The 24,947-nt window shown below is 32.9% G+C and overlaps 2 protein-coding genes, 1 long non-coding RNA gene and 1 pseudogene across 5 annotated transcripts; all 4 read right to left on the minus strand.

The window, feature by feature from the left end:
- Nucleotides 1-16,273, minus strand: part of LOC146936856 (uncharacterized) — a 31,136-nt pseudogene extending 14,863 nt beyond the window's left edge.
- LOC146936859 (putative disease resistance RPP13-like protein 1) lies at nucleotides 3,162-11,032 on the minus strand. Of its 3 annotated transcripts, none has more exons than XM_085751432.1 (2): nucleotides 7,534-11,032; nucleotides 3,162-4,432 (listed from the first exon to the last, which is right to left on the minus strand). In XM_085751432.1, the coding sequence occupies exons 1-2, from the start codon at nucleotides 10,904-10,906 to the stop codon at nucleotides 4,068-4,070; spliced, it is 3,738 nt and encodes a 1,245-aa protein (XP_085607558.1). In that variant the 5' UTR covers nucleotides 10,907-11,032; the 3' UTR covers nucleotides 3,162-4,067. The 3 variants fall into 3 exon arrangements, with proteins under 3 accessions (XP_085607558.1, XP_085607557.1, XP_085607556.1); XM_085751431.1 differs by having other exon boundaries at nucleotides 3,162-4,352; nucleotides 7,139-11,031; XM_085751430.1 differs by lacking the exon at nucleotides 3,162-4,432 and adding an exon at nucleotides 6,439-6,756 and having other exon boundaries at nucleotides 7,081-11,030.
- A 1,065-nt stretch (nucleotides 16,274-17,338) lies between the features above and the next one.
- On the minus strand, nucleotides 17,339-18,211 carry LOC146936860 (uncharacterized). The gene has a single exon (XM_085751437.1). It carries the CDS (start codon nucleotides 18,121-18,123, stop codon nucleotides 17,572-17,574), a length of 552 nt encoding a protein of 183 aa, XP_085607563.1. The 5' UTR covers nucleotides 18,124-18,211; the 3' UTR covers nucleotides 17,339-17,571.
- Nucleotides 18,212-19,344: 1,133 nt separating this feature from the next.
- LOC146936861 (uncharacterized) lies at nucleotides 19,345-20,972 on the minus strand. Its single transcript, XR_015030749.1, has 2 exons — nucleotides 20,411-20,972; nucleotides 19,345-19,563 (listed from the first exon to the last, which is right to left on the minus strand). It is a non-coding gene; the product is annotated as an uncharacterized LOC146936861 (long non-coding RNA).
- Nucleotides 20,973-24,947: the final 3,975 nt, after the last annotated feature.

The raw sequence follows: 24,947 nt of genomic DNA on the forward strand, positions 1-24,947 counted from the left end.
TACAAAGAAATGCAACTTGCATCTTTGAAGTTTCAACCATGTACTATTTCGATATATTTTTTTATGGAGTAGTACAATTCTCCTTACCCTCTCTGTTAAAATAAAACATATTTATAAATCACTTTGATACACGGTTCATAGTAGACCATTATTTTAAAACCATTTGAAACTCTGATGACTACGGTCTTATTTGTGTCGTTAATTGTGGTTAATTCATTCATTGAATTACCACGATTTTGGTGTGAATTTAAGAATTTTTTTTTATTCCGACCCTATATGTCAAAAAAATTCCAAATCTGACCCCCTATCAGATTTATTTTCCAAAATGACCCACTTTCTTTTTTTTTTTTGAAGAAGCAAATGACCCACTTTCTATTTTTGCTCATTCCCGCCATTTGAAACGGCGGGAATGAGCCCCCTCTCTGACACATGTCTGCGAGTGACAGGTTATGCAGGTTTGACTTGCTTTTTTTTTAATTTTTTTCATTCCCGCCGTTTGAAATGGCGGGGATTGGATATTTCATTTTTTTCGTTTTTTTTTTTTTGGCAACATATGTATATTAAAAACACAAATAATAATAGATAAAAACATATTAATGATAATGATGATAAATATTAATTTATTTGAACACATAATACATAATGTTATTAACTACCAGTTATTTATACTCGGACAATTCTCCTAATATGACCGGTATGCCGACACAACCCACACTGTCTCGGTGTCGGAGTCCTCTCTACCACCTCCTCGTCCATTTCAGTCCTTATGTGAGTACTATTGGGTCGACCTTTCTTTAGTCTTTGCATGTTTGGATTATGGCAAAGCACGGGACTGTCGTATGGGAGCCAATAACTCTTGCCGTGGACAACTTTGAATGTTGTGTTGTAGATGGAATAAACACTCGTTTTTTAACACAACTGGAATAAGGGTTGTGTAGTCATGATGAAATGAAGAACACGCGGCTATGATATGGGAACAAGGCAAATGTAAAGCTTGATATTTCCCACAATCACACCACCTTGCTTGTAGGTCCACCTTGAAAGTTCCCATTGGCCTTGCCTCCTTGTAGTTGACGGTCTCACAGACTGAGAAGGTATACCTTTCTCAGTCAAACTGTCAACATGATGGGTGTTTGACTTAACAATGTCAAAAGATAATATTTTTACCCATATTATTTACTACATCCTTAAGATCTCCATCCTACATTGGCGAAAATGGATGTCGTGGTGAAAGTAGTTTTTGTTTTTTTCTTTAAGAAGAAATGTTGTTGGTGATTGGTGAAGGAGAAGGAAAGAGGAAAGAACGAAGGAGTCGTTGTTGTTGTTAATGGAGAGAGAAGAAGAGAATTTTTTTGAAGATTGTTATGAATGAAAATTGATGATTGAAGGTTTTTTTTTTTTTTGGGTTTGGATTGGAAGAGATGAAGAATGATGAATTGTATTGTTTTAGATTTTATTTTAATTTTTTCTGATTTTTTTAATTTTTATCATTTTTTAATTTATAAAATGATTATGTGGCATTTTTTATTTTTTTAATTGAGTATATATACATGTGGCTTGACATATCAGTCTTGACCAAGTCAAAATTGGCCAAAAGGACCAAAGATGCAAAGGGGTTAAATCTTAGGGGGCCAAAATTGTAGTTTTCATACTTGGGGGGCCAAAATTGCAACTTTTTTAAAGTTAGGGGGGGAAAGTACACTTTAGCCTTATTGTAATTTATATTAATGCATGAGCCCAAAACAACACAACTACCACAATGACACAATGATTATTCAATAAACCCTTCAAACTATTCACATTTTCTAGAGCGAAAATAAACCAATCGGGGCTATGACTCGATCGGATTTTGCACACACACACAAAAAAATACGGTCGGAGGTTACGACCTAATTGGTTTAGGGACCTTTGAGCAATCTAAGGGACCTATTGAACAACCATTCAATGACAGAGCCAAATAGGGTGTCCAATAATAATCATAATTTTGTGAATATTTATTTGAGTAGGGCCACTTCTTTCAATTATTTGCTGTTAATATCTTTAAATGATCATATTTGAAAATTGAAAAAGTTTAGAGCAATATTTTATTTTACAAAAAAGTTTAAAACAATATGTTAGTACATGTAACAAATAATTGATTAACTGTGGATGTTCACATAACAAAAGAACATGAAATTCTGCTGTGGAAGCAAGACATTAATATTTTGATGTGTAATTTGCTCTTGAAATTTCAAATTTTTTTGTTTCAACCATCTAAAGGAAAAATTAGGGAAAAGCATTTTTTGAGGATTTTAAGTGATATAAAACCTAATGAAGCTTGCTGAATGTAGGTATTGATTATGGCTTGAATATACTTTTGAAACAATATATACATTTTCGTTAAGATAATTCAGCAGTTGAATCGATAAAATTAAAATCTAAAAAGCTATGAAACGGAGTAACTGACGAGAGTTACTCATAGAGTGAGTGGAGGATCGCGACCATACTCCCTACATGATTATAGGGTTTATGATTTCCTTCAAAGCAAACATTCGAAAGTGATAGGATCACGGTCCACACTCCACAGAAGGTGACAAGTCATGAGGTGTGTTGCTGATAAACAATCCATAAAAGAATATTCCAAAAATCAACATAACAGTACCAGCAAGATAAACATCTGCAGCAGCAAGATTCATTTATTTTATTGTCATAAAGAAGGCTAAATGTAAGTAAAAACTAAATCTTATCAGAAATTTGGACAGAAACCGAAGTAACGTTAAAACTTCCAAATGAAAACTGAAAAAGAAAAATGCTATTTTCATGTTCTTTGTTTGGAAACATGCAGGTAAGATATGATCTAGAATGTTCTTTCTCATGATGGTGGAGAATAATATCCTTACCAATTGCTTCAACCAGACGCAGAATCATCTTTCCGGTGTGAACTCCTTTGACACAGCTTGACCAATAGACTTTGTATGCTTAAACACAGCCCTAAAATGATATATATATATATATATATATATATATATATATATATATATATATATATATATATATATATATATATATATATATATATATATTTAGTCAAATATATGTAGGCTTATTCGTGACATGAATAAGTTTATTTTTTTTTGAAGAATTACATGAATAAGTTTATTAATATGACACTAGCTGTATTATCGGAATTTGAAAGGATTCCTGGATGCCAAACCTCGAAATTTTGACATCAAAGAGCGATAACTGTACTTTGAGGGATGAAGCCTTGGTGGAAGAACTTCTGGATCCAGATACTAGACAATGGAATAGGACCTTAATTTATAATGTTTTCAATCAGCAGGAAGCGCTAAAAATTGTAAGTATTCCTATATCCCAATCCCTTCCAAAAGACAAGATTTGATGCCACTGCGAGAAAAATGGTTGCTGCACTGTCAGATCAGCATACCACTGATTGAGCAAAATCAGATAAAATCTCCAGCCCGGACCATCTCATCACTGGAACGAAAGACTATGGAAAGAAATTTGGAAACCACCAATCCCCAACTAGATCAAAAACTTCCATGTAGCGCTTGGCAAAGAACATTCTCCCAACTAGACACAACCTACAGAGGAAAGGTATTGTTCTAGACACCTCCTGTCCTTTATGCCAATCTGAAGCTGAGACTGTGGAACATTTATTCATGAACTGTAATTTGTCCAAACTAGCTCTGTTTGCATCGCCGTTGGGTTCCCATGCTCCCTTTAATATGGACTGCATATATGGTTGTTAGATTGGCTATCTTGTGCTGATAAGGATGGCTCGCAGCTGTTCTGCACTATCCTCTGGAAGCTTTGGTATGCTAGAAATCAAGCTGTTTTTAATGGGGACACTACAGACCCCGTTAATTTAGCTCACAGAGCTGTTCAGTTTATTCAGTAGTTCAATGAAGCTAATGTCAAGCAAAGGCCTCAACCACCCCGCCAAAGGAGGGACAATGCTGGCCAATATGAAAATATTTTGAGATATCTTTGGATTTGATTGTTATCACAATTAATGACTAGAGAGGTAAAAGGAAAACGTACCTGAAAACGGGAACAGAACTTGTCTATCATATTGTGACTTGGTAATTTATTGATATGAGAGGGATGTGAGCAATTTTGGACCAATGTTCCTTCATTTTATACCTTTCTTCTAACAATGGGCATCTCACAATGATCAGTTTCTTGAGAGATTCAGGGAGGCTGTCTTCTGGTAACGACTCAAGGTGTTCACAATAATAAAAGTCAAGATGTTTCAGAGAGGAGAGGTGTAGAAGCCCATTTCCGTTAAAGGACTTCATATTGCGGAGAGCATTGAAAGATAGAGACACAAGGGAGATGGGTAGCAACGACTCCTTCATCAAGGTGTTCAATATATCATCACCCTTTTCAATTATCAATAATGAAAGAGTGGTTAGATCTTGGAGACCCCATTCTGTAATAGGAGGTGTTGTTTTTTGGGACCGAATATTAAATGATTGTAATTTTGGAGGTAGACTACCTCCTTAACAAAATGACAATTCTGGACAATCTAGAGTCAACTTTTCAAGAGCGGTGAGCATGTCCATCTTAAGTTTGACTTCAATAAAGTCAATTAAATGATGGGATCTGATCACAAGTAATTGGAGGCTCGACGACCGAGGTGAAGACCTTTCTAAAATACAAATGGAAACCAGACTCCTACAATGTTGTATGTAAAGGGTTTGGAGCGCAGGGAAACCATCAAGTGGGAAGGATGTAAGTACACCACAACTCCTTTGTAACCAAAGACTCACAAGTGATGTGTAATTGCTCCCCGTTTCAGGAGGTAAAAAGGATAAATTCTCACAATATTTAATTTCAAGTGATTGCAATGAAGTGGGTAGACCACTTGAGGGAAATGCAGTGAGAGATGAAAGTGAATCGAGTTTCAAGTGTCTCCAACATCTCCATACCACATATTTCTAGGCCGAAGCACTATGAGTTAGATGGGCGCTTCAAGAGGCAATGAGGTTAGGCATCCAAAGATTGATGCTCTCCTGTGATGCTCTCATTGTGGTGAATTGTGTCAACAGAGCTGGTGTAGTAGCATCCATTAAACCTGTCATTGTTGATTGTTGGAATTTAATAGAGAAAATCCCATTTGTAATGGTTACTCATGTTAGTAGAGAGCTTAATATAGAAGCTCACAATTTAACATGAGAGAACTCATTCCCATGTTGACTGACATTTGGACTATGTGACCATGTGATTCAAGGATTGAATTTGTGTTGTGGAATCAGTAACATGCAAATGCAATACAAAACTACCGACTATAGAGTACAGACCAACAACATGGGTTTGGTAGTCTTCATAAGCCATCTTAGAGAGCTTATAGAAATAACTTGAAAATAGCTTATATACATGTCATAAGTTGTTCCCATCTGCTCTCTCCAATAGTCTGACAAATGCATAAGCCAGTAGATAATGACCTAATCCAAACAAGCCTTTCTGATCTTTTATAAAAGGTGTTGAGAAACTAGGCATACATGTAGAAAGCAGAGGATTTTGCAAAGAAACGAAAGTCAAAAACGACCTGATCACACGATCAAAAAGCTTTTAATCAGAAAATGGAGTAGATCATTTTGTTTAGAACTAGAATAATGAAGATGAAAAAATCTAGTTCATATCATAAAAAAAAATAAAAAAAAAATATGAGTTACTCATGTTCCAAAATACTTTGATCAGAGTGAACTCAATTGGCATAAAGTCTTATAAAAATTTGGATATGGGAACGAATAAATTTTTAGTGGAAATATTTGTATAGCAATGCCGTTAAGAAAAGCTTTGTACTTGAATAAACTACAGAAGTTAAATTCAAATGTGAAAGTTCTTTTTATTAATCCTAATTATTATAAATTGTATTTATTTATAATAATTAGGATTAAGACAATCCATTTATTTATTCTTGTCAAATCAGCAAAGTTTCTGTTCTGATAATTAACTTCAATCAAACACAATCTATAACACTAAGACATAAAGTACCTAACTGTTGTATATTTTCACATAGCTAACAGTTTCTCCAAAAGGTCTACAGCACAACCAATTCTTTGATGGGATTGGGGATATACTTTATTATAGGCCTTCTTACCACATTCTTTGATGAATCAACTATATCAAACAAGTATCCAATTTCAGAAAACTGGTGACATTAGTGTACTATAAGCAATTATATTACTAGTATCTGTTAATAACAGTAAAGGATCAGGAACAAGTTACTTCAAATCAAACTGATCTCTGTCTGACTTTGAATTCAATCCTTTGAGCTTTATGAAAATACAAAGTTTCATACAAGTTCTGGATTTTATGAACTGGAACTGTATGTTGCAGAGATGAAGTTGCATTTACTTCCATAGCTGTGTATGCACACAGGTTTTATCAAAGGAGATACTGTATGTAACAACTATATTATTTCAACAAATGTTTATAGGAATATGAATATTTAGAATCAATATTAATTCAACAAATGCATGGTTTTATCATATGAGCATTCACTCAAACTTACAAATTAAGAATCAAGTCGCAAAAAAAAAAATTACAAATTAAGAATATTACAAACCCTACTGCATTGTACTTTGTCTGACCGGATCATGAAGGTTATTAGGAAACATTCAAATGATAATAAAATACAAACTCACTATTAGCTAAGTAAATTAAATCTTGTGGCAATCAATGGAAACCATGCATCTGGCTCCTCTCGAATAAGTGAGCTGATTATCATCCACATAGGCCTTTGATCTCCTGAAAAGATGAAATAAGCATTTTCTTTTGATTAGCTCCAAAGACATGATTGTTCAATTTTTATTGTTGTAGAAAATGTTCTTTAGACAATTCCATTTAGATTACAGTTTCCAAAAACATAATGAGTTATTCCTGCTGATAACAGTAAAAGATTGATTTTTGCTATGATTTCTCGGTTACAGCTTCATTCAACAAATGTACATTGAATTTGATTCTATGCAAAACGTATACAAAAATTGGTCTTTAAAAACTCAACCACTGAGAAAATATCAAGAGATTTCTTATTAACGTGAACAAACTGCTGGAGGTAAAAGAAAAACGTACCTGAAAACGGGAACACAACTCGTCCTCATATTGTGACTTGGTAGTTTATATCTATGACAGGAATGTGAGAAATTTTGGACCAATGTTCCTTCCTTTTATACCTTTCTTCTAACAATGGACATTCTTGAATGTGCAATTTCTTGAGAGAGTCTGGGAGGCTGTCTTCTGTTAATGACTTAAGTTGTTGACATTCCCAAACCTTAAATGATTTCAGCGAGGAAGGGAGGCAGTTTTCTGGTAATGACTCAAGTTGATGACAAAACCCAAATACGAGATCTTGGAGAGAGGAGAGGTGTCGAAGCCCATTTCCATCAAAGGACTTCAATTCATATAGATTGCTTATGTATAGAGACACAAGGGATATGGGTAGCAACGACTCCTTCATCAAGGTATTAAATATATCATCACCTGTTCCAAACTTCAATGTTGAGAGAGCTGTCAAATATTGGAGACCCCATTCCGTAACCGGCGGAGTTGTTTTTTGGGTATAAATCACAATTGATTGTAATTTGGGAGGTAGACAAACTCCTTCACAAAATGACAACTCTGCACATTCTAGAATCAACGTTTCAAGAGCTGTGAGCATGTCCATCTTAAGCTTGACTTCAAATAATTCAATTGAATTGTGAGATCTGATCTCAAGTGATTGGAGGCTCGACGACCAAGGTGAAGACCTTTCTAAAATATAAATGAAATCCAGACTTCTGCAATGATCAATGTCAAGTGTTTGGAGCACAGGGAAACCATCGAGTGGAAAGGATGTAAGTGAATCACAGCTACGATATAACTGAAGACTCACAAGTGATGTGTAATTGCTCCACGTTTCAGGTCGAAGGAAGGATAAATTCATACAGATTTTAATAGAAAGTGATTGCAATGAAATGGGTAGTCCACTTGAGGGAAATGCACTGAGAGACGAAAGAGAATAAAGTGATAAGTGTGTAAGACAAGTGCTTCTCAAAATCAATTTTGGCACAGATGACAGCATAACACACTTTTCAATCACTGCATGTTGCATCATACATGGAGAATCTCTCCCAAGAAATGACAATTGGGTCCTTCCATCAATCTTAATTTTTTTTATTGACAACAACCAATGCAAAGTGGGCTCTGTTTCCAATAGATGAGCACAACCTTCTATTTCAATTTCTTCTATGCAAGGAAGATGGCTAGGCAAATGTCCCTTTAGTTTGGGACAGTTATGTAACTCCATTGTTCTAAGTCGAGGAAAATCAAATTCTATGCCTTCAAAGGGAAGCCATTGATTCCAATTTCGCATGTTGTTGAATTTTATACGCTCAAGGGATGGAAATGGTTGGAAGGAAGAATTGGAGCCTTCTTCAATCTGGACATAATAGAACTCCGGGCCAATTGTCTCCAACATCTTCATACCACGTATTTCTAGGTCCTTGAGAGAAGGTAACTGCCCAAGGCATGGAAGTGTCACACAATATTCACAATTACTGATACAGAGGGATACCATGTTAGAAAATGAAGAATTTCCCAACCAACTCGGAAAGCTTGTTCCACCATACAAGCAAATATTCAGGCTCTTCAGATTTATTGATGGTTGCAACATATCGAGCACAACTTTCACTTTTTGCGAGTCTTCACTTTGTTTTCCCCATATCAGTTCTAACTCCTCAATTTTCTCTTTGCTTTTCAGGTTTGCATCATGTGCCTCTCTGGCATCAACAACATTATCCAGGTTCTTGATGGTAACTTTTCCCTGTAGGTTTGGGAATTTCCCTAGCTCTTTGATACTTAACCCTACGTGGCGCTTACCCACTAAAAAAAGGGTGAGAGTTTGAAGGTTTTCTAGTCCCCCAATTTCCACAGGAAACTCATTTATGTTAGTCCCGCTTATATCAAGGTGACGTAAACTAACTAAATTTCCAATATGTACTGGCAAATCAGTGAGACTCCCACAACTTGATAAATTCAAGGTCTGTAAATTGTAAAGGTTACATGTTGTATCAGGCAAACTTTTGATTTCAGTGGAGGAGATATCTAGATACCGCAACTGCACCAAATTTCCAATTGAATCTGGCAGCTTGGTGATGTTTGTATACCTTGATAATGACAAAACACGCAACCTTTTTTGTGATTGTAGCAAATCATCAACCACCTTGAAGGATAGGTAATTGACATTGTATGCCGTGGAGTTAGTGGATAGAAAGCTTCGTAAGGATTTGAGATTGTATAATTTCTCAAACTTCATGAAAATGTCGTAGTATTCTTGGTTATATGAGAAGTGACGAACATTTTCAGAGATGTCACCACATTCAAGCCTGCAACAACTTTTTCCTGATACGAATGTAGCTAAATCATTGACAAGGTCATGCATGACAAACTTTTCTCCACGAGCATCATCGCTTAATTGTTGAATTAACGATCTCGATAATAATTCAGCAAAACAATCATCACCTAATTCCTCCAACTCTTTTCCCCCTTGAGAACAATCAAGGAAGCCTTCTGCCATCCACAACAAAACCAATGTTTTCCTATTAAGTGGGTAATCCTTTGGAAAAATTGAACAATATGCAAAACATCTTTTCAAATGAGAGGGAAGATACTGATAACTCAAATGCAAAGCAGGAAGAATTTTATCATTTGGTAAGTTCCATACATTGCTGTTCAAAATTGATGTCCACTCTGTTACATCTACCTTTGAACGTAGAAGTCCTCCTATGGTTTTAGCAGCTATTGGCAATCCTCCACACTTTTTTGCAATCTTCAAGCCTATTTCTTCAAGGGTTCTGTTAGTACTATGGTGAAACTTATCACTTCCCAGTGCATGCTTTGAGAGTAAAGACCAACAATCTTCATTTGATAGAGGTTCTAATTTATGTATAGGAAATGTATGTGCCACCTCTGCAACTTTTTGTTGGCGCGTTGTTATAATCACCATGCTTCCAGGTTTTCCATCAATGAAGGGACTTACTAGTTCACTCCAATCATTATAATTGTCATTCCACAGATCATCCAACACAAACAAAAATCTTTTCTCCCTCGAGATTTTCTTTAACTCAACTCGAAGAACATCAAGATTATTGGTATCCCAAGTTCTTGAGGTGACAGGTTCAAGGAGAGACTTGGTTACTCTCATAATATCAAAATCCTCAGACACACAAGCCCATGCCTTCAAATCAAAATGTTGTTGAACTTCTTTATCATTGTAAACAAGCTGGGCAAGGGTAGTTTTTCCTAAACCTCCCATGCCCAAAATTGCAACAACACCTATATTAGTATGGGCTGTGTCTCTTTGTGATAGCAACATGTTGACTATTGTGTCTTTGTCATCCTTCCTACCCACCATGACAGATTCATTTACCACTGAACTTGAAGGTGTTCTACGAGAAACTCTACCACTTACAGTTCTTTGTAAGCCAAGGATGGCTTTCTGCTGGACAAAAGTTTGCAGCCTTTTACAAATCTTCTCCATTTCAGAATTGATCTCTCCATTTGAGTTTGTAGTTGAAAGCAAGTTCCGAAACTTATCTGTAATGTGTTCCTCAGCTTGTTTATTCTCCACCTTGCATTGCCAAGCATTGTAATTGATTTGATTAAGCAAATCCTCAGCATCATAGATTGCATCTTTTAACCGATCCAACCATTGTTTGATTCTGGGTTTGAGGATCTGCTTCTCCTCTGCATCATCTAGTACAACCTCAAGAGTAAGTAGACTTGTTTCAATCTCATCCATCAATGATTCATTCAACTCTGTTTTTGTGATATAATCACGAAACTCGGTTGAAGTTAGTTTGTCCATCAAGGTTTGAAGAGTAGCAGACAGAAATGCACCTCCAACCAAAGCTGCAGCCATCTCTGATTGGTATAGTAAAGCAGTAAGGAAAAAAGTTTTAGATGAAATTTTGAAGGAAATTAAGAACTATGAAGATTGAATGATAGAAATAATTGCATGTAAGGAGCAATAACTCGCATGTGAATGAATGGTTGATATTATTTCAAAACACAGACCAGCTGCTAAGAAAATATGATATTATTGCATGGGTCCAAAACAAAGACTTGGTAAAGTACGGAGCAAAGAAAGCTAGTGCTATGGTAAAGACTCAATAGGCAAAGAAAGCTAGTTCTATGTCAGAAAAGCAATTATCAAGAAAGTTAGGAGGTATGGTAAAGGAGTTAAGACTGAAGAGGACATAGCATGTGAATGAACGGACAACAGTGTACTGTTTTTGGACGGTTGGCAGTGCATATATATGGTAAAGCTCACATGGTTGGCAGTGCATATATATGGTAATTTGGTAAAGGTAAGACTCAAGAAAAACTCACATGTGAATGAATATTAAGAGTAATAATGCTTGTTTGTTGGCAAAGCTCGTTAATGGTTTAGGACCATTATTTTTAAATTATTTTAAACTCTAATGATCATGTTCCTTAGAAATAAAACCTAACTGTCCTCCTTGTCAATATGGCTAGTAACAATATCGGGTTTGGTTCGGCAAAAATAAATATTAGTTTGGTTTTGAGCCATGTGACTATATGAAGACCGTAAACTTCTATAATCCAAAGAAGATTCAATTATTTTATTGTCATAAAGAAGGCTAAATGTAAGTAAAAACACTAAATCTTATTTGAAATTTGGACAGAAACCGAAGTAAATTTAAAACTTCCAAATGAATACATAAAAAGAAAAATACTATTTTCATGTTCTTTGTTTGGAAACATGCAGGTAATCGTGGAATCTCAGGGATAAAAGTCATAATGATCAGCAAGAAAAAGAGCATAAAGTATTCACGTGGGAGATACACATAGAGACTCATAGTAGAATGAACATATATTGATTAAAGATGAATAGAGAGTACAATGGTGAGAATTATTTATAGGGGTGAGTTAGTCTAACTAACTCCTAACCACCTAACCATAGTTTACATATCAACTCACTATGGTTTATTCACTATACTCTAATATCTAGAATGTTCTTTCTCATGATGGTGGAGAATAATATTCTTACCAATTGCTTCAACCAGACGCATAACCATCTTTGTGGTGTGAACTCCTTTGACACAGTTTGACCAATAAACTTTGTATGAATTATCAATATGACACTAGCTGTATTATTTCAACAATACTTATCAGAAAACCATCTTAAGCAAAAGTAAAATTATCACTAAGGGGATTTAATTTATGACAGAAAATAAGAAAAATCAATTCACAGTTCATATCATCATTAATAAGTCACTAGTAATAGGAATGAATGCTCTCATGTTAAAATTTTACATTACCTTTTCACTTGAAAATTGTGTGTGTGAAATTGTCACTCTCATGAAAGATAAAAGTTTTCATATAAGATAAAAGTTGTTTTCATAAGCCCTCTTAGAGAGCTTATAGAAATAACTTGAAAATAGCTTATATACATGTCATAAATTGTTCCCATCAGCTCTTTACAATAGTCTGACAAATGCATATGCCAGTAGATAATGACATAATCCAAACAAGCCCTTGATCTTTCTATGGTAACATAACAACAACAGTATAGCACCTTTCTGATCCTTTATTAAAGGTGTTGAGAAACTAGGCATACATTTAGAAAGCAGAGGTGTGAGCCAGCCCAGCAAGGAGTGCAAAGAAACGAAAGTCGAAAAACGACCTGATCACACAATCAAAAAGCTTTTAATCAGAAAACGGAGTAGATCGTTTGTTTAGAATAATGAAGTTAGAAAAATCTAGTTCATATCATAAAGAAAAAATGTGAGTTACTCATGTTCCAAAATACTTTGATCACTGTGAACTCAATTTGCGTCAGTGTAAGTCTTTTATTAAAAATTTGGTTATGATAACAGATAAATTTTTAGTGGAAATATTTTCATAACACTATTTTGCCGTTAAGAAAAGATCTGTACTTGAATAAGCTTCAGAATTTAAAGTCAAATGTGAAAGTTCTTTTTATTAATCCTAATTATTATTATAAATTGTATCATACTTAATCTATTTATTTATTCTTGTCAAATAACCAAAGTTTCTGTTCTGATAATTAACTTCAATCAAACACAATCTATAACATCAATGTATATTTCAGTAAACTCACTCTGCTTATAGATTTTCACATAGCAACCAATCCTTCAGTTTCTCCAAAGGTCTGCAGCACAAGGAGGAGTAATAAAGTATATACAGTTTTCAATTTGTTAGATACTAACTCAAAAAGATTATGATAAGGTAATTAATTAATGTCAATTCATATAGTTTATAAGTAATACTCTTTCTTACATGTATTTCACATATAGTTTTGGAAAAATTGTCAACATGTGAGCAGGAAGATAAACAAAGAATTTCTAAGATGGAGCGATCTTTAGAAGAAACTAAAGAGGCAATAGTGAGCCAACAAATGCGCCAACAAATTGTGATGTCTGATGTCAATACCGCTACCCCTGCTATGGAAAATCTATTGCAACTCAATTGGTGCGTAACAACATTCCCTTTGAAAGAATGCGATTTCAAAGGAAATGTTGACATGCGACAATTGGATTATAATAGATTATCCACAGTACGGGTTGCGGCATTGACATCAGCCACAACTAGGCACACCAGTTCACTATAGTCTCTTTAATTTCATCCAAAGACCTGATATAGAAATTCTTTGTTCAACTTCCTGCTCACATGTTGACAAATTTTCAAAAACTATATGTGAAATACATGTAAGAAAGTATTACTTGTAAACTATATGAATTGACATTACAAATTAATTACCTTATCATAATCTTTTTTTTGTGTAGAAATTGGAATAGATCATGATTCCAAACCAACCGTCAAAGTTTTCTTGATTAGGACCCCAATCATCAAAAGTTTCTTATCCCTTATTCAAATTCATATTTGTCTTGTTGTCTACATTACAAGTTCATTTAATCGAATAAATGACTTACATGCTTAGACACAAAAGTTCAACGCAACAGTATACAATAATACTTAGGAATAAGTTTGTGATACCATTTTTTTAGTTTTGTAGAACTTGCACTTTATTTTGAAAAAGAAGCATAATGTAACATCCAAAAAATTTAACCATGATTTTACAAATTAAATAGTTTTACACAGCGGGAAAATCAATTTAAATGAATGAAAAACATTGAAATCAAAATCAAATTATTTACTACCCGATTGAGATGAAAAATAAATAGGGTTTATAAAATATTTGAAATTATACAATGTACACTTAGAGAACCCTTATCCGATATAAAACCCATCGGAAGGAATCAAACCTTTATCCGATATAAAACTCATCGGGTGGAATCAAACTCTTTCCAGGTAACCCTCACAAATTATTATTATGCTTTACTTTTTACTACTTAAATACATAAAGTATGAGTACTAACTCATCAAATCAGTTTTTGTCAAAAAAAAAAAAAAACTCATCAAATCAGTGATCTTTACTAGATCAAGATTCATAAACAATATAACTTATTATGGCTTACTTTTTACTACTTAAATACATAAAATATTTGAAATTATACAATGTACACTTAGAGAACCCTTATCCGATATAAAACCCATCGGAAGGAATCAAACCTTTATCCGATATAAAACTCATTGGGTGGAATCAAACTCTTTCCAGGTAACCCTCACAAATTATTATTATGCTTTACTTTTTACTACTTAAATACATAAAGTATGAGTACTAACTCATCAAATCAGTGATCTTTACTAGATCAAGATTCATAAACAATATAACTTATTATGGCTTACTTTTTACTACTTAAATACATAAAGTAATCACATCAGTGATTCTTTACTGGATCAAAATTCATAAAGAAGATCTTCTTTCAAGATTATAAATAAATTTTATAACTTATTTATCAATTAATAACAAAACATACTCATTGATTACTACTAAGACACGTAGATACATGGTAAAATTATGAATCTTACTATGAAGAAACTATGTCATCTTTCAAATGCAACTTGTCCCACTCAAAAAAGTATTTTCTAGCTCAAGATATACACATAGTAAGTGATAAAACAGAACAGTCCACGTCATAATACCACAAAAAATTGTACAAATAATATAAAATTACAAAACTTTCCAGTATGATAATAATATAAATTAGTTTTCAAATCCAATTGGTTTCACTCAAAAACGATCTCCGTGGCAAACATTATGAGTAATTTACTATATATAAGGATATCCAAGTTACGAATACCCGGTTCTCTCGCTAGGTTCCTGCATGAAATGTATGCATCTTAGGGTCTTGTATGACCCTTAAACCATTCCCGACAACACAAATTCTTATATAGATCATACATATTCAATCAAGTAATTAACATACAAAACAATCATGGATAACATGAATATCTTAATTTCTATGCATGTTTCATGATTCTATACATTCATAAGCTAAAACCCCAAAATCCAACGTCATAATCCTAACCAATGCATGAGGGCTAAGGGGAGGAGAATCCCAATTAAAATTAACTTAAAAAAAATAAAGGTACATGTGGGTTAAAGTATCAAGAGATGTTTATTTACCAAAATAAAAATCAGTCAAATAAATAATAATAATTTCTTCAAAAATATTTTTCCATTTACTTAAAAAAAAATTACCTTTTCGCATATCTCAATCAGTAAAAATGAGATCCAATTGATATAAAACTTTTAGATATACACAAATTTGTCCCTCATAAAAAGATATACACAAAATTTACGGCAATAATAACAGACAAACAAATCACATTTATAAGAAAATACACATGTTTTTGTTGCGTCAATTGTCAATTACTACACAAAACTGGTATGATACATCGATTTGTTAAGTTTATTAAAAGGTAGTACCGTAATACTGTGAATGATATGATTATGAAGATGGAAAAAAACTCAGGTTTACTTCTTCCATTTCAACAACTAATTTCAATTGTCTTTTTATGATAATTATCAAAGTAAATAATGAAGTGAAAATGAACTCATCGAAAGATAAAAAGTAATGAAATGAAGATTGAGTAAAATAGTTTTACCTTTTAAGAAACAAAGATGACTTTGTGAGTTAAGGAAGGTGTAGTTAAGGCAAAAGATAAGGAAAAATCTTTAAAAGGAAAGTTGATGAAATAGTGGCCGAGAAAAAGGAGTTAAATCATTTTTATTTATTAATCTTTTCATTTCTTCCATTTTGGATTTTGGCTCAAATAAATAGTACCAAAGGTTGTCAACTTTTGAATTTTGGATGTTCATTGCTCTTTTCCCCATTGTCCATTTATCATATACGAAAAATAAATAAATAAATTGTTGAAATCTAAAACAAATATAAAACACATCAAAATCCAGTACTTAAAATTTAGTAAACCATTAAACTGGTATCTATCTTTATATGTCATTCTCTTAGTCTTTGACTCTATTAATATTTCAAACTAGTTTTATCTTTGTTAAAAGTTTTTAAATTATGTCTATGTCTTTATGTTTTGTCGCATAACGAAGGACCTAATTGAGAAATGTTTAACGAATACAGAGACTAGTTTGAATATATTAATAAAGTCGGAGACTAGTTTGAACATAGCTTACAAAGACAGTGACCAATTTGATGGTTTACTCCCTAAAAATTATGTACACATTGTTAAGATATTTCATTTTTAACCCTTGCGAGTTAGTGAGGGAAGGAACGGTATTTTGAAGAAGAAAAAAAGCAAGTGGAAGAAATGTATCACATTTTGAGAGAAAAGCTTTGCGAATTTATTTTTGTTCGTAATATAAAATCTTCCTCATTTGGGAACTCAAAAATTGTAATTGTATTGAAGAAGGGTTTTGAAAGGTTTATTTTATATGAGTCTTTCAAATTTAATCTATGTAATTATAATATTCTTATTCTTAAAATTAAAAATATATTAATTATAAGCATTAATTTATCATTATCTAAAAAAATTTAAAAGATTTTACTATTTTCTCCTATATTTTTAACCCTTCAAAGTACTCCCCTCAATCCAAACTTCAAAGCCTAAAGTGTCGTAGATTTATTATTGATGTTTAGTACAACTATTTGAAGTTAAAGAGTAATCACATCGTCAATGTAAAAAGTCTTACACAAGTTTAGTTTACATCAACATTTTGCCATTAAGAATCAACTATTTTCCCGTATCATCCCCTTTGCATGATTATTTTGATCCCGTATCATCCCCTTTGCATGATTATTTTGAAATCGATTCTATGACATTGAGAATTGATAGTCTCTCACTGAAAGTGTAAAATGAATTTGCACTCACATTGCTCAATTATTGAACTCAAACCTTTTTAAATACACACATTCAATTCAATGATATGTTTTGTCACGTTAATGGTTCTGTAAAAATTAAAATACTAAGATATTTCCTTACAAGTTACAACACTAAATTAAATACAGTAAAACTAAAGAACTATAATACCACCCAAAAGCAAAAGAAGAAAATGGTTATGATCCAACAAGTTACAACCCAGAAAATCTCAATTCAATCTATTTCCTTAATCTCTATCTATATATACAAAATCATGTATTAATTAATTAAATTTAACACTAATCATCTCAACAACAAAGGAGTTTTACAACTACCTAAATTTCCACCACTTCTAGAATCTTCTTCATCTTCTTCTTCAACAAGTTCTTCTTCATCATCACCACCACATTCATACATCGATCTAACAAGAAAAAGCTGATCCTCCAAATATCTATGCAACAAACCTTTCTCTTCTTCTTCATCATCATCACAACAACCTTCCTCACATCTTCGAAGCCGATCGGCGGAATCATCACCGGAGAATCCACGAAGAAGCTTTCTCCATAAACGGCGTCGGAGGCAGATTTCGGTGATGCAGAGGAAAGGGAAAGCGATGAAAAGGAAGATAAAGAGGAGAGGGGAACAGAGGAGAAGGAAGATGAAACGGATCCGTCGGTTTCGGAGCCATGAGATCGCGGCGGAGAGGACGGTGGTAAATGTGAACGGCGGAGGGGAATTTGCGCGGCGTCGAGAATCGCGCGTTTGATTGTATGGTTGAAGGATTGGGGAGAAAACGACGTCGTTTTTGGGGTGGGTTGGTTTTTGATGCGGTGGTTGTGTTGGATTTGTGCCCATAACAGTTTTTGTATTTTTTTTTCCTGTGTGTGTGAAGTGTTTTTGTGCTGTGTGAGGTGTTTAGAAATTAGAACATGTGATGTTGACTATGATGTTTGCTCTGTGAGTTGTCTCTTTCTTTTGGGAAAATTGTCATTAAGATTAAACCGTTTTTTAAGTGTGTTTAAGAGATAAGATAATTATCGGGCTCTAATAAAGTTTATGATTTATAAGCCCACTTTAGTTGTTATGCAGAGTTTAGGATAAAAAAAAAATTAAGGTTATTTCTTTTACCACCTTATTCTCTTCTCGTGCGTTCTTTAAATTTATTTTGGTTTTATAATTTGAATATTATAAATGTTTTTTCAAACCCTCCAAAACACGTTAAAACACCAACATAAACTTGGTGGAGAAAAATTAGTCATAAATTAATTGAGATGGGTCATGTTAGATTTGATGAGGTAGTTAATAAGATAACTTGGTTCAACAGACAAGGTAATTGGTTAATTGTCAATTTTTGTTTCAAAACTGTTTCCATTTTCGGAAGGTATTTATTTTGCATAAATGAATTTATCTATAGGTATTTTACAATTTTAGTGATCAGTAGAATAAGTGCTGCGATTCTTAAGATCAATTTATATTTGTCACACTTGTAATCATTGTTATTTTATGATATTTATTTTTTTAATGAAGCAAAATGAAATTTACATATCACTAGAATGGTTCCCTTGACACAAGGAGTGCAAGGGAAGAACTCAACAATTATTCATTTCTCTCCAAATTATCCAAACCACATGCAACACGTTTCGAACTGATTTAATAAACCGCCCAAAACATTGAATTGAAGAGTATGATAAATCAAACTTAGAGAATTCACTGAAAGAATGCCCATCCATTACCGAAGTAATAGCCAAAGATTTCCGAAGAAGTCACATTCCAAATATAAATGATTCACATTTTATGCGACACCACATCCAGCTACACACACATTCAAATTTTGTTGGAGAATTACACGCTTAACTAGATTATCCTTTGAAGGAATTCAGTTATGAAGAAGTTGCCACGCAAAAATAAACACATTCAAGTAAACTGATCTGTTCCAAATAATATCATGTAATTCACGTTGAGTATTTGGTTATGCCTCGGTTAACATCTGATAAACTTCACTAATTGTATATCCCTTTTACGATGTAGGTTGCTGTAACGCCCCGGATTTTGTTCCAAGACATTACGCCTAAATCATTTTCAATCTTTGAAAAACACTACTATTTTTTTTTCATCAATAATAAATTCTTAACAAAACCTATACAAAATTCTTAACATAATTTAATAAAAATTCTTAAACTAAATGTCCTTCAAAATTACTTCTAAAATTACAATTTAATCAAAAACCCAATTTCGTCCACGTACGCTCTTCAAGCAAATCACCAAAGCAAAGTAAGCACATCCCTTCATGGGTACCTAAAATGTTATTGTAAGGGTCAATTTCCTTATCCAAATTGGTTCATACTCAAAGCACCAGAAACAATGTCATAAAATAGATAATATCAAAACTTATCAATCAAAAAGAATTAAGAAAAATACATTCAAGTCTTTAAGGTAAGGTTCATACCATTTCTTTTGTATATATAACAGTTTAATCACTTATTAACACACAAAAGTATAATAGACCCAATGCAATGCAATGATGTGTAAAATGCATGCTCTTAAACACTACATGATCCGGATATAACCCGCCACACAGGCTCCACACAGAAATAACCCGCCACACAGGCACCACACAGAAATATCCGGCCACACAGGCACCACACATATGCATATGCCATGCATGATCATGAAAATGCAGACTAAAACCCGCCACTAAGGCACCACACAGAATATAATTATAACCCGCCACTAAGGCACCACACAGATATGTAATATTAACCTGCCACTAAGGCAATTACAACCAAATATTAACGCATCATCAAACACACAACCAACAGTCAATCATTTCACAAACTCACATATTCATCTTTCTCTTTTCTTTAATTCATAAAAAATGTAACACTTCCTTTCCAACACCACAAAAACATAGAAAGCATAATAATATAAATATATCAATTCACACCACATTATCATACACAACTTTCATATAAAACATAATTAAGAATAGTCATAATTAAGAATAATCACTTTTAGAAAGGATTAACTTTTACCATGAAAATACATTTTAATTATTTTTCTTTTTAAAAGACAAGAATTGCTACCACTATTTAATAACACATCCCTAGCACTTAGTATAGACGTATGGGGAAAAAGCCCTTACCTTAGACGCCGCTTTACTTCCTAGCAACCTCTAAATCATCGTGAAAAGTAACTCACAAAGGAGAAAAACTAAAGCTTCAAGAAAAGGGTCGTATTATTAGGGTTTCGGAAATTTGAACAAAGAATTAAATAGAATAACATATTGACTTATGAACTTACCCAAATTTGTGAACAAAGAAGACGCTAGGGAGTGCTTTATTAGCTTATGGAAAAAATTGAAAGGACAAGAGACTATAATAATGTCGTGTCACTGAGTGAGGAAATTATAAAGAGGGAGATGAGAATATCTCTCAATCAATTGTTTACTCTAAAAGGTATGGAATTAAAATGAGATGTATGAATGACGAGAAAGGGGAGTGAGAGTGTTCATTTGTTTGTTCTCGGTAGAGTTTGATTTTGTGAAGTTGGGAATGGTAAGTTTGTGAAGTGTTTGTAAGTCTGTAACTGAGAATTTAACTAAATAGAAAGTTAAGAGAATATGGGAGGGGGTCGTGTGAGCATAAGGGCTGATAGATGGTGGTTGACTTAATCTCACACTATTTCCTAATAACATGTTTAAAGTGGGATGTTGCATTTGTTAATGACTCATACGAGATATTAGGAAAAAGAAGGAAGTGGGTTAGTTTTCTACGACTAAGTCTTGGTGGGGTATGCATGGTATGGTAGTAACTTGGAGAAAAGGAATCAAGAATGAACTAAGTCTACGGATAATTACTTTGTCCACATGATTAATATTTTCAAAATTACCATTTGCTGTATTCTATCCACTATCCTAAAACGTGCACACACACACCCACTTAACTCTATTTATTTTCTTCTTTTTTTTGTTATTATTATTTTATGACAAATTCTCTATTAACTACTATAACATTTGTAATTTATTAAACCTTTAGTTATTTAGTTAGTAATCTAGCATTGCATTAGCTAAAATAGATTAACCCAATATTAATTCAATAATTTAAAATAGTTTACTATACTAAGAGAAAGACAAACAAACAAAAGATTATCTTATTATAGTCACACTAATTAAATTGACCAATCAAAACAGATAAATTAGTTATAAATAGAGAGTGTTACAATTTTTCTTAAATTCTTTACACGTAAAATAAGTTGTTGAATAAATTATAAATCAAGAAAATCAAAAAGAAATACATATATAAAATATCGGGATGTTACAGTTGCCACCTCCATGTGTCTTCCACACCAACCTGTAAGAAAATGTTAGATAAAACCTCAAACAAATAATTGTTGCCGCCATTTCCAAGCCTCTCAATTACGTGCCAATCTAAAGCATTCATTGTTGTTCTCCTTCCCTCACACGCCCTTCCTCTATCATGTATCTAGCTACAAACATCTTATATCATACACTATTATGATCCAAACATACAACCTCCAATACGATTTAACTAACAATGTTAAATTAAATTCCCACATTTGCCTCACCCCAACCCTCTGTTGCTACTGCCATATGTTATTTTATTATGATCTTGAATTTTTGTTGTGTATGATATACTTTATCAATTTGAATGAATAAATATAAGAAAAAGAATGAATTAAAATAAATAAGTTGGACTAAAATAGTATGTTAAATTAAAAAAATTCAAAACACAAATCAGACCTGTTAACTGTCATACTTTTTTTTTTAAGTTTGAATTTTTCTCTGTTAAAATAAGTTGGACTAAGATAGTATATTCCTAATTGATTGATAGTTTACTAAAAGACTTGTTTTGTATTAACATATATAACGAGATGAATTTTATATGATGTGATCCTCATTTATTCCTTTTTTTCGAGCTTTGTTTATTTTTGTTTCCTCTAATTCTTTTTCTTTTTTTTTCTTTCGTACCGGTTTTCGACTCATCAAAGGTGCGTGACTAATCTGGCTCATGCGTAGAGGCATGCACACTGGTCAAACGTTGTTCTCCTGGGTCATGCGTAGAGGCATGCACACTGGTCAAACGTTGTTCTCCTGGGAATCGAAAATAGTATTAACATATATAACGAGATGAATTTTATATGATGTGATCCTCATTTATTCCTATAATAAATTTTTTTTTTTTCGAGCTTTGTTTATTTTTGTTTCCTCTAATTCTTTTTCTTTTTTTTTTCTTTCGTGCCGGTTTTCGACCCACCAAAGGTGGGTGACTAATCTGGCTCATGCGTAGAGGCATGCACACTGGTCAAGCGTTGTTCTCCTGGGAATCGAACCCGGTATTCCCCAGATACGTTCTTGGAATGAGCTCCTTGCCACTGGAGCGCAAGCAATTTGGTTTTCATTTTGTTGTGCATGGTATTCTTTGTAAGATTAAATGGTTTTTAAGTGTATTTGAGAAGTAGAAAAAAGACTATGATTAGCTTATGATTGGGCTTTAACAAGGTTAATGAATTTCAGGCCCATATTAGTAGTTACATAGAGTTTGGACAAAAACAAATTGGGAATTTCTTTTCCACCCTATATAATTCTTACACGCCCTCCAATTCTCAAAGAAAGTTGTTATTGTTTGAATGCTTGAATTCTTGAATATGCCAAAACATATGGTGTACTCTAGTAAAGCTCCACATAGAAAGATCTAGAAACATTTAATGCTACTACTTAATTACAAGAACTATCTAGAGATACTAATATCTGGTTCAAGTAGCTATAAAGTTTTAAAGATATTACTCCCTCCGGTCCCATATATAAGAACATTTTCAAAAAAATTGTTGGTCCTATTTAGAAGAAAATAACACAACTTTTAAGGTGTAGTTATTGCTTAAAAGACTTTTCTGCCCCTTATTTAATGTTTGTCTTTTTAATATTAGTGGGTATATAATGTTTCACAACTTTTTATGAGTGTATATTAGTAAAAATATTCGAAAAACTACACTAATTAATGAGTTCATTGGTTTTAATGGTTTTTGGTTTTTCTTCTTATAATAAAGACCGGATGGAGTATTTAGTAGTATTATTGAAAGTTCTAAAATATTCTCCACATCTTGAAAGTTCTATAATGTTCTGGAGTATATCATTATCCATCATTCTCTATCACTTTGTTTTCCATTTTCAAAATTTTCCAACCTTTTTCAAAAGAAATTTATTCTTAAACGGAACTTTATTTAAGAAAAATATTTTTAAATCAAAACTAGTATTTACACTAGTTAGGGAAGAAACAAGACTTCACAACTGTTTTTTTTTTTTTTTTTTTTTTATATTGGTTGGTTGAACACCTATACATGAAACAAAACGTGGTGGCATTCACAGCTAGCTTCATATGGCAACCATTTGGTTTTATATCCACATCCAAAATCCAGAAGTAGATACTTACAAACCATCATGTGCGTGGTCCCAATGCTCAATCCAAAACCAAATACATAAAATTATATCATTAGATTTAGGAGACCTTCCAAGTTGTATTTAAAATATCGATCACATGATTGAGTAGTTTTGTTATACAAGTGTATATAATGCAATTGTAGTATTGTTTAAACAATTCATGCATGAATGTTGTTACTATATAGACTCAATTAGACTCCTTGCACGTGTGATGCACAAATGTTTTTATGGGCATTATTTGAAGTTTTCTGGTAATTTTCTATAATAAAAAAAGAAGCTAAGATTTCCAAATGTTATAGGAAAAGTTAAATCATTTTTATTCTTATTTTCCATCAAAGAAGTTAATCAGACTTAGGATTGATAACCTTCGGTTTACGTTATGAGAAGATGGGGAGGTCGAGATGTTGATTAAATATTTATTGAAGCAGCTACTAAAAGTGTAGGTCTAATTTTTGGGTTCACGAAAGAGGTCTCGGAAGATCAGAAATGCTATGGATACTCTATTTTAAACACTCACTCTAATACTCATTCTTTTATTATATGAAATTTATGCGAATATCACGCTTTAAAAACGAATCTCACATAAAATGATGAAACTTTCTTAAGTTTCACTTAGGCTCTGTTTGGTAAAAATAGCGGATAGCTTATAAGCTAGCTGATAAGCTAGCTGATAGCTTTTAGCTGATAAGCTAGCTGATAGCTTATAGCTGATAAGCTAATTAAAGTGTTTGGTAAAAATAGCAGTTGAACTAGCTGATAAATGTAAAATTACATAAAAGGACATTATTAATTCATATAACATTTATTCCATTTCAGTTTTTATACTTTACAAAAAAAATTCAAGTATAAAGTTTCTTTAAAAAAATAAAGTATAAAATTTGATGTTAAAATGAAAATTGTTACTACAAGAAAAACTGGAAACGCAATATAGATAATATACATAAGAACGTAATATACATAATATACATAAGAACGTAATATTCCATTTCAGTTATTTTAATGAAAATTTGATGTTAAAATGAAGACGTAATATACATAAGAACTGGAAACGCAGGGAAAAAAATATAGAGGCAAAGCATTGAAACGTAATAAATGTGTTTTAATATATAAAGGGTAAAGTTGGGTTTTAATTAAAATAACAAGGGTAATAATGGAAGAAAAAACAAAAAGCTATAAGCTATAAGCTCAAACGCTACTTGGAGTAGCTTCTGAAAAATAGCTTATA

The sequence above is a fragment of the Medicago sativa genome, chromosome 3, assembly GCF_051527215.1.
Source record: "Medicago sativa cultivar Bolivia chromosome 3, Bolivia_mono, whole genome shotgun sequence".
NCBI lineage: Eukaryota > Viridiplantae > Streptophyta > Magnoliopsida > Fabales > Fabaceae > Medicago > Medicago sativa.

Bases quoted from the DNA above. Each gene is read 5' to 3' on its own strand.
- LOC146936859 (XM_085751431.1), bottom strand. From the start codon at position 10,906: ATGGCTGCAGCTTTGGTTGGAGGTGCATTTCTGTCTGCTACTCTTCAA. The intron at 4,353-7,138 runs GTCATAGATATA...ACCTTGATGAAG, and splicing joins CCAAAATTTCTCACATTCCT to GAGTCGTTGCTACCCATCTC.
- LOC146936860 (XM_085751437.1), bottom strand. From the start codon at position 18,123: ATGGGCACAAATCCAACACAACCACCGCATCAAAAACCAACCCACCCC.